The 13,492-nt window shown below is 39.8% G+C and overlaps 1 protein-coding gene across 1 annotated transcript in view; it reads left to right on the top strand.

Annotated features, from left to right (window-relative positions):
• gbf1 (golgi brefeldin A resistant guanine nucleotide exchange factor 1) overlaps positions 1-13,492 on the top strand; it is a 130,193-nt gene that overhangs the window by 72,967 nt on the left and 43,734 nt on the right. The window contains 3 exon segments of the mRNA XM_034681656.1: positions 6,598-6,716; positions 8,121-8,229; positions 8,865-8,925. Coding sequence (XP_034537547.1) covers positions 6,598-6,716; positions 8,121-8,229; positions 8,865-8,925 — 289 coding nt within the window.

Genomic DNA, 13,492 nt, shown 5'->3' on the forward strand with positions numbered 1-13,492 from the left:
TCCCCCGTCCCTTCACCATCCTGTTGTTTTAATTATATTTTTGTGCTCGTCCAGGGCCCAGGAGAAAGTGAAAGGAAATCATCTCCCCCTCACACCCACTTATTTCACTCAGTCATTTCATTTAGTGGGAGATAATTCCTCTCAATCTGTGGCCTGAGGTCTACTGGCATGGAGGGAGCAGTAAACTAAGCCCTGCTGCTGACAGATATCCAGATCCCTGCTCCCCATGTTCATCTCTCCTCCCCGTTCTTCCCTCGTTCCCCCTCTGTTTCTCCTGCCCAGCAGAGTCAGCAAAGCCCCTCGCTGGGCTGCTAGCAGCCGCGTGGTCACTAGCCCCCCATAGGGCTCAGAGCGGGGCTCAACTGAGGCTTAACCTGCAGCCACTGCCAGAGTATATCAGCTTAGAGTACAGCTGTAGTCTGCCACAATTTTAGGGCTCCATACGTTGTTATTCTTAAATCAAATCACTGTTACAAGAGGAGGAAGAAGCACGCAGCATGAGCAGCAACTCCATGTGGACTGTCTCTCACTCTCGCTCCAAACAAATCAAATATAGTTCAGGACTTCATGTTACAACAGTCAGCCATGTTTATAGTGATTTATAAGTTCAATCATGGACTGAATAAACTGCTGAGTCATTTTGATGTGAAGCCTTTACACGTGTGACAAGGGTGAGCTCTCTTTTTACAGGATGCAGTGAATCCTGCACCAAGAGGACAACATGTGAAAACATGATGAAATGATTGAGACAAAGCTGTGAGAAAGAAGATTAACATAAGACAAGTAAAATGGTCATACTGAAAAGGAATACACGTTTGAAAACAGGGTCAGACATGCTGATTTGTTCATAACGGAACCTTTACATTCGTTAAAGCATGGACCTAATACTTCATTTATATAGCACTTTTCAGACCCTTAAAATCAGGACTGACTCTGCAACTCTGATCTCCTCTGGCAGGCTTAAAAAGCCCTGTCTCCTTTAGTTTTCAGTCAAGTCCTTGGAACAGCTAACAGAGCACTGCCAGAGGATCTCAGACTCCGTCCAGGTTTGTAAGCGCAGAGATACAGAGAGGGGGATGTCAATGTTGTGCTTTAAAAGTCAACAAAATAATCTTAAAATCAACAGGCAGCCAGTGTAGATGAGCTGAAATGGGGGTGACGTGGGCACATGTTTTATTTCCTGTTAAAAGACGATTTGATCCCTTTTAGCTGGGGGCCGAACACAATGGCTTCTGATTTGGAGTCGTTCAGTTTTAAAAAGTTGTCCGACATCCAAGATTTAATTTCTGATTTTTGATTGGTCATTATGTTCAATTGGGATGTAAAATTGCGTGTCATTGGCATAGCAATGATAACGGACATTATATTTACAAAACCACCATTCAGCATTTTATTCTGTTTGCATCTTTTTTTTGTATCAAGAACATTTTTTTTAAGGCCTGCACATTTTAAACATGAGCTTTAACATGTTCAGAAACAGAAAAAAACTACAGAATATACCTTTCAACTGAAGTATCACCTCTAACTCTGCTGTTTCTGTAGTTATTAACAGAGCCATGACTTTCTCTGGATGGGATTTCTACAACTGAACATCCCACAGGTCACTTTTGTTGAATGCACTGCATCTTTATTTGTACAGCGCCAAATCACAACAAACGTTATCTCAAGGCTCTTTTACAATCAGAGCAGGTCTAGACCACTCTATGTCAAATTATGAACAGAGACCCAACACCAAGACAGGGTAAGACCATAGACTGTATAAATAATGGACATAGTCTCCGTGACGTCACCCATCTGTTCTGAGCGCTGTTTTGAAGCCAATCGATTGCGGCAGCCATATTGGATATGCTGAACTCAACCAGTCGAAGTGTGAGGTAAAGAGGCGGGGTTTGAGCCTCCTCGCCAACAGCTACGTGTTCCCGCCTGTCAGTCAAGTCAGTCATGTCCTTATTTGGGCAAAAACTCGTAATCTTAATATCTTCTGAACCGTCACGTTAGAAAAACGGAGCAGTGATTTACATTTACATGTGTACATGTTACAGTTATCCTCAGTCTCTGGACATACCTGTGTAGTAGTGTGAGATTCAGAAACGGAGAAAATTGCCGCGACTGTCGCTTATGTTTTCTTCTTCTTTTGCTATTTAATGCAGTTAGCATTCTTCTTCTTCTGAAGCTCTGAAGACACCATCTGGCGGGAATACCGTATTACAACCAGGCACCGGTAAAAACAATGAAAAATTGTACTTTTGAAAGAGAAAATATTCAAAGTAACTCTTCGATTTTTACAAAGTGAAGGAATACTTGAATATTTGAAAATCATTGCCCATCCCTAGTTTAGAACCAGAAAAAAAATACACAATATACCTTTTGACTGAAGCTTCACCTCTAACTCTGCTGCTTCTGAAGTTATTAACAGAGCCATGACTTTCTCAGGCTGTGACATCCCACAGGTCATGTTTGTTTCATACATTGAAAAAGGAAACGCATGAAGAGAGACTCTTTCCACAAACGTAAACAAACACAGTACTAAATACATACGTACTCTGAGTCTCTGCAGTAACTGTTGAGCAGTGTGTAGCTAAGCAGGGAGCAGAGTGGCCCGGCTGAAAGGTGATCGTGTGCTATTCAGGAGATGAACAGGTGAACAAACTCATTTTCTCCTCTGACCGTGGAAAAGCAGCGCTCTCTTTGTTTGGTTTCTAAAGATGTATTGGCCCTTCAGCGGCGTGCAGCTCGGTTAAAAAGCAGCCTCTCTGCCCTCGCCGCTCGCGCTCTCTCACGACACGTCTTTGATTTCTGGGACCAGAGTTTGATATCACTTTAACTGCTTTATGTGGCAGCTGGTTCAACCCCCTATTGACTCTGACCACATACCCTCAGGCACACACACACACACACACACAAACACACACACACACACACACACACACACACACACACACACACACACACACACACACACACACACACACACACACACCGAGCCGCTCTTTTCCTCAGTGATATTTTAACAATGCCCCCCCGACCCCTCCTCTGGACACGGCTTGTATAGACTGTGTGCCAAGAGAAGGATTAGTGTTTTATATCACTTCTGACATTCTGTTGGATCCCCCTGTGGCTCCACTTTCTGTGTCTGGATGTTGGATGTTTTCAGCACGACTTCCACGCTTGTTGCTGCCCCTGGTCCTCTGGAGAGATGTGGGCCCTGCTCTGTGGAAACAGACTCTACCACACAGATCTCAGACCACACTGTCTGCACGCCGGGTCTGTGTGACAGCCTCCGTTAGCTTACATGTCCTTAAACATTTGATAACTGTTAGATTGAAAGATGAACATTGTTTTTATACTTATTTAAAGTCTGCTAATAATCACATAGACGGGTTCAGGGTCACTTTAAACCCCAAGCTGCCTACCTCTTCTCAAATCCTTCTCTCTCTCTCTCTCTCTCTCTCTCTCTCTCTCTCTCTCCCTCTGTCCTTCCGCTCCCCCTTCTTTCTCCCTCCTGTGCTTATTAGTTAATGAATTGCTGCTCCTGAGGGCGATGGGAAAGGAAAACAGGCTGGCTCCGGGCAGATAGCTGGCCGGCCGCTCGGGTTTCAAAAACACTGGCTCCTGTTGCTCTGACAGCCAATTTGTCCCAGCCCGCCTCCAACAAAAGGCCACATCTGGTCATTAGATCCCAGGGTTGGAAGGACAATGTGCACAGACCGTACTAGATTTGTCCAGTTCTGTTTATGTGCGGCACTAGTGGAGCCGTGTTATTGGCTGCTGAGTTCACTGACAATCATCGCCACAACTTCTTGAAGGGTTTTGGAAAGGTCATCAGTATTTTGTTATCTATAACACCAACTGGTTGTCTTTTTGCCGTTCATGTTCCCATTTAATAAAAAAAACCTTTGAGTTAAAGGCAGAGTGCAGGGAGGGACAGATTGATCAAATCAGAGCAGATGATAAAATGAAAGATTAGCCAACAGCTGATTCCAGTTCACATGTTTTTTTCAGAATCAGAATCAGACATACTTATTTATAACGGGGAGGGAAAATCGGGTCATACAGAACTCTTACAAACAGTATGTAAGAAAGTCAAAATATTAATAGAAGAAGGAATAAAATAAGATACAAGTACAATTAAAAAAAAAATATATATATATATAATGAAGATCAAATAAAAATATATTAAAATAAAGATCAAATACAATAAAATCAAATAAAAATAAGATCAAATAAAGATCAAATAAATAGAATGAAATATAATAATAATAAAGTATATACAGAAGTGCAGAATAGTTTGAGTTAGCTATGTACAGAAGCACTGGGAATGAAGGAGATATATATATATAAAAGGATGTTAAAGTGGCAGGGATATTGCACAAAGTTATTTCTTCATTTATTTTTAATTGTCATAACTTCTCAAATTCAGGCCTTTATAAAACCGTCCCTGAGTGAACACAAATTAAACTGTATATATAGTTACAAATATACCTCTAATTTAATCTTCTTTCACATTACAAAATCAATGATCATAGGCTCAGTAAGAAGACATTTTCAGTTCTGACACAGCTCAGTAAAAACCTGCTGTTTTAGATACATAAATAGTGTTCCAAAAAAATTATATTATTGCACATTATAAAAACAGTTAAAAGAATAAACCTTTAATGTAAAGTTAAAATCATAAATAGGACCGTCATACAGTTTAAATTAATCTATTTTCATACAAAGTTTATTTGTTAATGTGTGAATAACCTGCCATCATGAAATGAATGCAGGGCCTGAGATGTGTAACTGCTGTTGATGTGAGTGGTAATTCTGTCTAAACCTGTGCCTTCTATGTACATACTTTGGGGTCTAAATGACCCATAGATACTAAAGGTTTGGGGGTCTCCTCAGTCAAAAACTGCATTGTTGGTTGCATTGTCTCAATCAATCAATCAATCAATCAATCAATCAATCAATCAATCAATCAATCAATCAATCAATCAATCAATCAATCAATCAATCAATCAATCAATCTTTATTGATATAGCACCAAATCCCAACAAACTTTATCCTCAGACTCTTTCCAAACAGAGCAGGTCTAGACCCTACTCTATGTTCTATTATTAACAAAGACCCAACATCAAGACAGGATCAGATCCAGTCCCATCTTACAGACAGGACTCAGTCTGATCCAAGCGGCAAACTCCGGTCTCAAACGATGAAGCCAATGCGGAAGTGATATAAACTGCAGTACATTGAGAATCCTCTTGAGGCTGGCTGCAGAAACACCGGAAACCACATAGACATGAATGTGAAAAAGACGATCTTTGCAGCATTGATAAACATGTTTACAGCCTGGTTCAAAAAACGGCTTCGCCCTACAACGCTAATCTCTCTAATGGCACACACTGTATGGGGGGTGAATTTTTTTCTAACGTGACGGTTAAGAAGATATTAAGATTATGAGTTTTGCCCAAATAAGGACATGACTGACGTGACTCCCGGTCGGGAACACACAGCCATTGGCTAAGAGACTCACACTACGTCACACTCTGCCTAGTTGAGTTCCGCATTACCAATATGGCTGCTGCCGTCGATTTGCTTCAAAACAGCTCTCAGGAACAGATGGGTGACGTCACGGATACTACGTCCATATTTTATACAGTCTATGGTCTGATCTCATCTTAATCCACCATGAGCAGAGTACTTTGCAGCATTTAGCAAGTTACAGTGGCAAGGACAAACTTCCTTTAACAGGCAGAAACCTCCAGCAGGACCAGACTCATGTTAGACACACATCTGCTGAGACCGAAATGACCTCAATCAAAGTACTGCACAAAGAAAGCTTCTTTACCATCATAGATGTAAATGGGAGGAACAATACAGCATCTTTCATTATAATGTAGTCCAGTTTAACAAAACCTCATTACGTGTATGACATCAACTTGAAACGTGTAAGGGCCTGTGTCCACTAACAGGGTTTTGGAGTCAGCAGTCCCTACTTTCTAAACAATATTAGCTCAAAAAATGGCCTTCAGCTGTTTGTCACCGGCTCAGTTCAACTTTTGAAACACAACCACAACTGTCAAATTCACTTCACCTCACCAGCCAATCACAATCAAGAAGAGGCTGGACTGCTAATATCAACTTTGTAGACAATGGCTGAGGACAAACTAACCAGACCTGTTCTTTATTATTGTGAGGTTTAACATTTCCAGGTCTGGAGCTGCTCCTAATGCCAGGACACGATTCCTCTCAACGGTTTTTCATATTTTCTTTGCAAAATGTCCTCGATTAAAGCAAATATTGGGCACTAAGAAAAATGTGTTAGAAGTCACTGTCAGTGCAAACAACACTGTTAGTGGCACCAGGCACTAACTGAGTCCAGACCACTCTGAGAGTGTCCCTGCATCCTGAACATCAGAGTCTTCATTAAAGGAGGAGTGATGTGGGAGCCTTTTATTGAAGCATTGTATTAAATAGCTGTATAAAAGTAGCTCCCTGCTGCCCTCAATTATATTTCTTACTTTCATATTACTTAGACTCTTATTAACACGCTAACCAAGTGTGTTTGGGACTCCCCTGAATCACCCTTTGATAAAATGTTGTTTGTGTTTGCAGATGCTGACCATGAAGCAGCAGCAGAGGCCATTGAGAACATGGCAGACGCTGTCACACACGCTCGGTTTGTGGGAACAGACCCGGCCAGCGATGAAGTCGTCCTAATGAAAATATTACAGGTACAGTTATTAGTTTATTTGTTGTATCTGCAGGTTTCTTACTCTGATAGAATAAATGTCTCAACAGGTGTCCAGGTTTATCCAGTGAAGTGTTTCAGCTCCCCTGCACACAGACCTTTGTCAAACGTATCACTGAAGTTTTGTTGAGACTGGCAGACAGACGAGGAAATTCATGCTCAGAGTAGTTGAATATGTTAATAAAGATATCTAGATAAAGATATCTACCTGCACTGTGTACAAAGGCTGTTTTTATAAAACTGTATTTTATTATATTTTATTGTATTTTATTGTATTTTATATTTCAATTTTAGATATTTAAATATTTAAATTTTTATAGTAATTAGATATTTTAAAGCTGGAAGAGAGAAACAGCATCTTGTTTTTCCTGTATGTCTTGAATTGAATCATGAATCTAGAAAAGCTCATTACTAGACTGAAATCACATGGATAAAAACACTGTTTTTAAGACCTTTGACATATTTCTGATTATTTATCTATTTATTTATTTATTTATTTATTATTTTCATTTCATTTAAATATTACTTTATTTTATTTAAATATAATTTCATTTTATTTTAATTTTACTTTTACTTAAATATTTTATTTTATGTTTTTGATATTTTATTTTATTATTACTTTATTTTATTATTTTATTATTTCATTTCATTATTTTATTTTATAATCGTATAATTTTTTTTTATTTTATTATTTTGTTATTTTTTTATTATTATTTTAATTATTATTTGATTATTTTGTTATTTTATTTTATTATTATAATTATTATCTTATTATTGTTATTATTATTATTATTATTATTATTTGTTTTGTTTTATTATTTTATTATTTTGTTATTTTATTTTATTATTATAATTATTATTTTATTATTATTATTATTATTATTATTATTATTATTATTATTATTATTATTATTATCATTATTGTTATTGTTATTATTATTATTATCAAGCCTGTGATGAGGACCGTCACCTCTGTATATGGGGCATGCTTACACTTTTTTTATTATTTTTTGACCCATTTTTTTTATATTCTTTGACATTTTAGAAACAGTACAAAGATTTTTGCAATTAAAGATTAAAGATTAATTTCAGTTCAGTTCATGTCATTGATATTGTTTTTGTATTGTAGGAAACTAAGAAGAGAAAGTTTACTGTTTTAAACTAAATCCCAGCATTTCCTTGAGAGGTTTGCCAAACTCTTCTCTTTTCTTTGCTAACAGAGTCCATGTTTGAGAGCTGTGCAGCTCTTTGTTTTCATCAGTCATTTTCCCTGCTGTGCTTTTAGTGATAATGAATTGTCGTGTTATGATTACACGTGACGATCCCATCCTGTGACCTTTCTTTAAATCACCACATTTCTAATACAGTCGTGTCATCTTGTGTCCAGGTCCTGAGGACTCTGCTGCTGACGCCTGTCGGAGCTCATCTGACCAACGAGTCTGTGTGTGAGATCATGCAGTCCTGCTTCAGGATCTGCTTTGAGATGCGTCTAAGTGGTGGGTCAAGTCAACACTTTAGACAGACTCACAGTTACAACCCGTCAGGTGTGTTCAGGCAGCTCCTGGAGTTAGATTATGTGCTCACTTTAACATGCATGCTCACTTGTGTTCTCATTTAACTCTGTGGTTCCCAGCCTGAGGTCAGGACTTCCACATGGGTCACAAGAAGAACCAGGACGGTTTAAAACATGACTAATGTTGATGGAATTAAAATCAAATTATTTTCAGCAACATCAAAATGTTTTTCCACTTTTAAGTAACGTTTACGCACTCCCTATTTTACTGTGAAGTCAAGTCATTTTTCAGGTTCCAAAAGCGTATTGATTAATCAATGAAAAGTAGATCAAGCAAAGCGATCATGATCAGCTTTGAATACATTTTATTGTATTTTCACTCCCTGGCATTCAGCCTCATGGTCACATTTAGAATGCATAGAATAAAAAGGCACTCCCTGTATGAATTGGTATTGTTTCTAATTTGACACAGAGCCTTCAGAAAACAGCTTCACCGCTCGAAGCTTCACTCAGAGATGTCTTTTTCTCATGAAGCCTCTGACTCTGTAATCCTCCATATTTCATGTCTCTTTTACTTCCTGTAAGGTTCTAATGTGCGTCTCTCTTCTCTGCTTGTAGAGCTCCTCAGGAAGTCAGCTGAACACACACTGGTGGACATGGTGCAGCTACTGTTCTCTAGGTAAATGAATGAGGCTGCAGTGGGTGGAGATGGGTGGGGTGCTGAGTAGAGGTAGCGTTCAGATACGGCTGATATCTCTGCATCTAAAGAGACGCAGCTTGAAGATGTGCTGAGTCTCTAAGACTGCTGAGTTCTGCTCTCGGGTGTTATTCATGGTAAAAGAAACAGTTCTTGTCATTTTTTAACCCAACACATTTGAGGTCAATAAAATAACCTCAAACATTACATGCTTCATGCACAACAATTAGAGAAATGAATCCTTCTTCTCCCAGACTGCCCGGTGGGTTTGTCCTCTCTTGTTCCCCACAGCTTTCTTAAATCTAGAAGAAGGGCTCGAGCAAGATCTCTATCTTGTAGAGATATTTTAATTCTGCATCATTTTGTAGCAGCATGGTGCATTCGTAGCTTTCAAGCACTCTCAATCAATCAATCAATCTTTATTTGTATAGCAAAACATAGGAGGTCTAGACCACTCTATGTCAATATATATCTAATCTATCAGAATATATATCTAAAAAAGAAATGTCCATCAGAGACGTCAGATTGGCCATAATCCTCCTGTCAGCCACCACCTCCACAGGGTCCAGGACTGAGCTGGCCTTCTTCACCAGTTAGTTCAGTCTTGCTCTCCTGTATCCTGTCCGCCCACAGCAGGTGAAATCCTTCCAATGTGGCGTTCGTGTCCGGTGTTAGCTCTGTTAGCATGATGCTACTCTGCCAGTATTCCCTCTGGTGCTGGGTTAGCTCGTCCACCTTATCGTAGATAGATCTTACATTCCCCATAACAGTGGGTGGAAGGACAGGTCTCTCAGCTGTTCACGAGTCCCAAATGTATTTTTTCAATTTTATTTTATTTTATTTTATTTTATTTTATTTTATTTTATTTTATTTTATTTTATTTTAATTGTATTATTTTATTTTATTATTTCGTTATTTTATATAATTAGAATTGTATTATTTTATTTTATTATTTCATTGTACAGTCATGGCCAAAAGTTTTGAGAATGACACAAATATTACATTTTCACAAAGTCTGCTGCTTCAGGGTTTTTAGGTGTTTTTGTCAGATGTTTCTATGGTATAATGAAATACAATTAGAAGCATTTCATAAGTATCAAAAGCTTTTATTGAGAATTACACAGAATTCATGCAATAAGTCAATATTTGCAGTGTTGACCCTTCTTTTTCAAGACCTCTGCAATTCTCCCTGGCATGCTGTCAATCAACTTCTGGACCAAATCCTGACTGATGGCAGTCCATTCTTGCATAATCAATGCTTGGAGTTTGTCAGAATTTGTGGGTTTTTGATTGTCCACCCTCCTCTTGAGGATTGACCACAAGTCCTCAATGGGATTAAGATCTGGGGAGTTTCCTGGCCAAGGGCCCAAAATCTTAATGTTTTGTTCCCCGAGCCATTTTGTTATGACTTTTGCTTTATGGCAAGGTGCTCCATCATGCTGGAAAAGACATTCTTCATCACCAAACTGCCCTTGGATGGTTGGGAGAAGTTGCTCTCAGAGGACGTTCTGGTACCATTCTTTATTCATGGCTGTGTTTTTAGGCAAGATTGTGAGAGAGCCCACTCCCTTGACCGAAAAGCAACCCCACACATGAATGGTCTCAGGATGCTTCACTGTTGGCAAGAGACAGGACTGATGGTAGCGCTCACCTCGTCTTCTCCGAACAAGCCTTCCTCCAGATGCCCCAAACAATCGGAAAAAATGAAAATGACTTTACCCCAGTCCTCAGCAGTCCAGTCCCTGTACCTTCTGCAGAATATCAGTCTGTCCCTGATGTTTTTACTGGAGAGAAGTGGCTTCTTTGCTGCCCTCCTTGACACCAGGCCTTCCTCCAAAAGTCTTCGCCTCACTGTGCGTGCAGATGCACTCACACCTGCCTGCTGCCATTCCTGAGCAAGCTCTGCACTGGTGCTGGCCCGATCCTGCGGCTGTAACACCTTCAGGAGACGGTCCTGGCGCTTGCTGGACTTTCTTGGGCGCCCTGGAGCCTGTTTGGCAACAATTGAACCTCTCTCCTTGAAGTTCTTGATAATTGGATAGACGGTTGACTGAGGTGCAATCTTACTCGCTGCTATAAACTTCCCTGTTAGGCCCTTTTCGTGCAATGCAATGATGGCTGCACGTGTTTCCTTGCAGGTAACCATGGCTAACAGATGAGGAACAATGGTGTCATGCACCATCTTCCTTTTAAAGTCACTCAATCATGACAGATTGTTTGCCAGCCTTGTCCTCATCAACACCCACACCTGTGTTAATGTGTGTGACACCTGTGTGTCATTGAAATGATGTTAGCTGGTCCTTTTGTGGCAGGGCTGAAATGCAGTGGAAATGTGTTTTTGGTGATAAAGTTCATTTTCAAGGCAAAGAGGGACTTTGCAATGAATTGCAGTTGAGCTGATCACTCCTCATAACATTCTGGAGTATATGCAAATTGCCATTATAAAAACTGAAACAGCAGACTTTGTGAAAATGTAATATTTGTGTCATTCTCAAAACTTTTGGCCATGACTGTATTATTATTTTATTTTATTATTTTATTGTAATTTATTATTGTTTTATTTTATTATTTTATTTTATTATTTTATTATTTTATTTTATTATTTTATTATTTTATTTTATTATTTTATTTTATTATTTTGTTTTATCATAATTTTATTATTTTATTTTATCATAATTTTATTATTTTATTTTATTATTTTGTTTTATCATAATTTTATTATTTTATTTTATTACACTTTTATTATTGTATTATTTTATTTTATTGTAATTTTATTATTATATTTTATCATCATTTTATTATTTTATCTTATTACTTAATTTTAATTTTTTATTATTTTATTTCATTGTATGAGACATGCAGTAAATGTTCAAGGCCAGGAGTCGAACCTGCGACCACTGCAAAAAGGTCTATAGCCCCTGTAAATGGGGCGTGGCTTACACCGCTAAGCTACACATTTTTTGATATTCCTTTTGCAATTTTATGTTTCATGGACACTTTTAGAGGAAAGAAGCTCTTCTTATAGGAATGAAATTTTTGCAAGAATGCTGCTTTTATGTGGAGGAAGGAGAGTTCTCTACACCCCGAATGAAAAGTTGTCGTACCGTGGAGGAAGAGCAGGACAGACTGCACCTGCAGCCTCCATCACCTCTGGATTACAGATCTGTGGTTATCTGCATATATCGGTCCCTCAAGCCTCATTATTCCCCTCCAGGCTCATGAATTTCATTTGGTACTGTGCACAGGGTCAATGGGCCACTGATTCACTAATGCCATAACATGATTTCTCCTTTGGCATTTAGCATAAGAGCTCCTCTCTACCCATCACCCCCTACACACACACACACACACACACACACACACACACACACACACACACACACACACACACACACACACACACACACACACACACACACACACACACACCACACACACACACCCACCAACCTGTCCAGATGCATCAGAGTGCCAGTCACATTCAGTCACAGACAAGCGGATGAGCCAATTGAGCTTCACACCGCGTGATCTGCATATAGATGAAGCAGGCCTCTGCTTCAGCGGCAAAGCTGCCAGCCCCATAAATACTAAGAGGCATACCTACACACACTCACACTCACACACTCACACTCGCACACACGCAGAATCAGCATCCCTGGCGATCCCAGACAGAAGCAATCAGGAAAATCAGCCACAAAAAAAGGCTCTCTGCTCATCTGCATGTGAGGGAGCACACCTGCAGAACAAACACAGCTCAGATGCATTTGTGTTTTTTGCCGCCCCCTCTCTGAGGGCGTGTGTCTCCACTGAGACTATTTGATGCAGGATTTGTCACAAAGAGATGGGTTACAGTCCGTCCAGAGCAGTCCGGTGTTGGTTTTTGCCAAGCTTGTCGCCCTTCCCCGACGCTCCCTCCGATCATTCTTGGCCTGTTTTGATTTACTGGCAGGACTCTTCAGTGGCACCTTGTTATCAGATCCTTTAACAAGAGAAGCTCAGCAGCCACGCTCGTAAACAGACACAGTCCTGCTCATGAACATGAGAGGGACATTTGGTGAGGCCTTTTTACTGCAGTATCCCTCTGATACTGCTCACACTCACACACTCACCTCACATCTCATTTTGCTCTTGTTCAACCCCAGCCCCCCTCTTGTCCACAGACCCAGGATAATAGAGATGTGAGAGGGTCTTGGCTGCCCCCCTTCCACCACCCTCCAGAGAATAATGAGCAGCAGCTCTCCTCAGCTCCTCAGAAGGACTCTTAGATTGCCTGCTGAAAGTATTAGGCATGTTAATCTGTTGGACCCACAGATCATCCAATAATCGGGCTCGCAAGACAACACTCTATTAACGCTGACTTAATGTCAGGAGGGGGGCTGCCTGCTCCTCCTTTTGTTTGTCTGTGTGTATGTGTGTGTGTGTGTGTGACTGCTGGTGACATCTCATTTTCCAGCAAAGCTCAAGAGTCCACACAAACCTAGTGACGCACACTCACACACTCTTTGTGAGATGCTTTGAGAACAGCAGCCAACATTACTCATCAAACGCT

This window comes from Notolabrus celidotus, chromosome 4 (assembly GCF_009762535.1).
Source record: "Notolabrus celidotus isolate fNotCel1 chromosome 4, fNotCel1.pri, whole genome shotgun sequence".
NCBI lineage: Eukaryota > Metazoa > Chordata > Actinopteri > Labriformes > Labridae > Notolabrus > Notolabrus celidotus.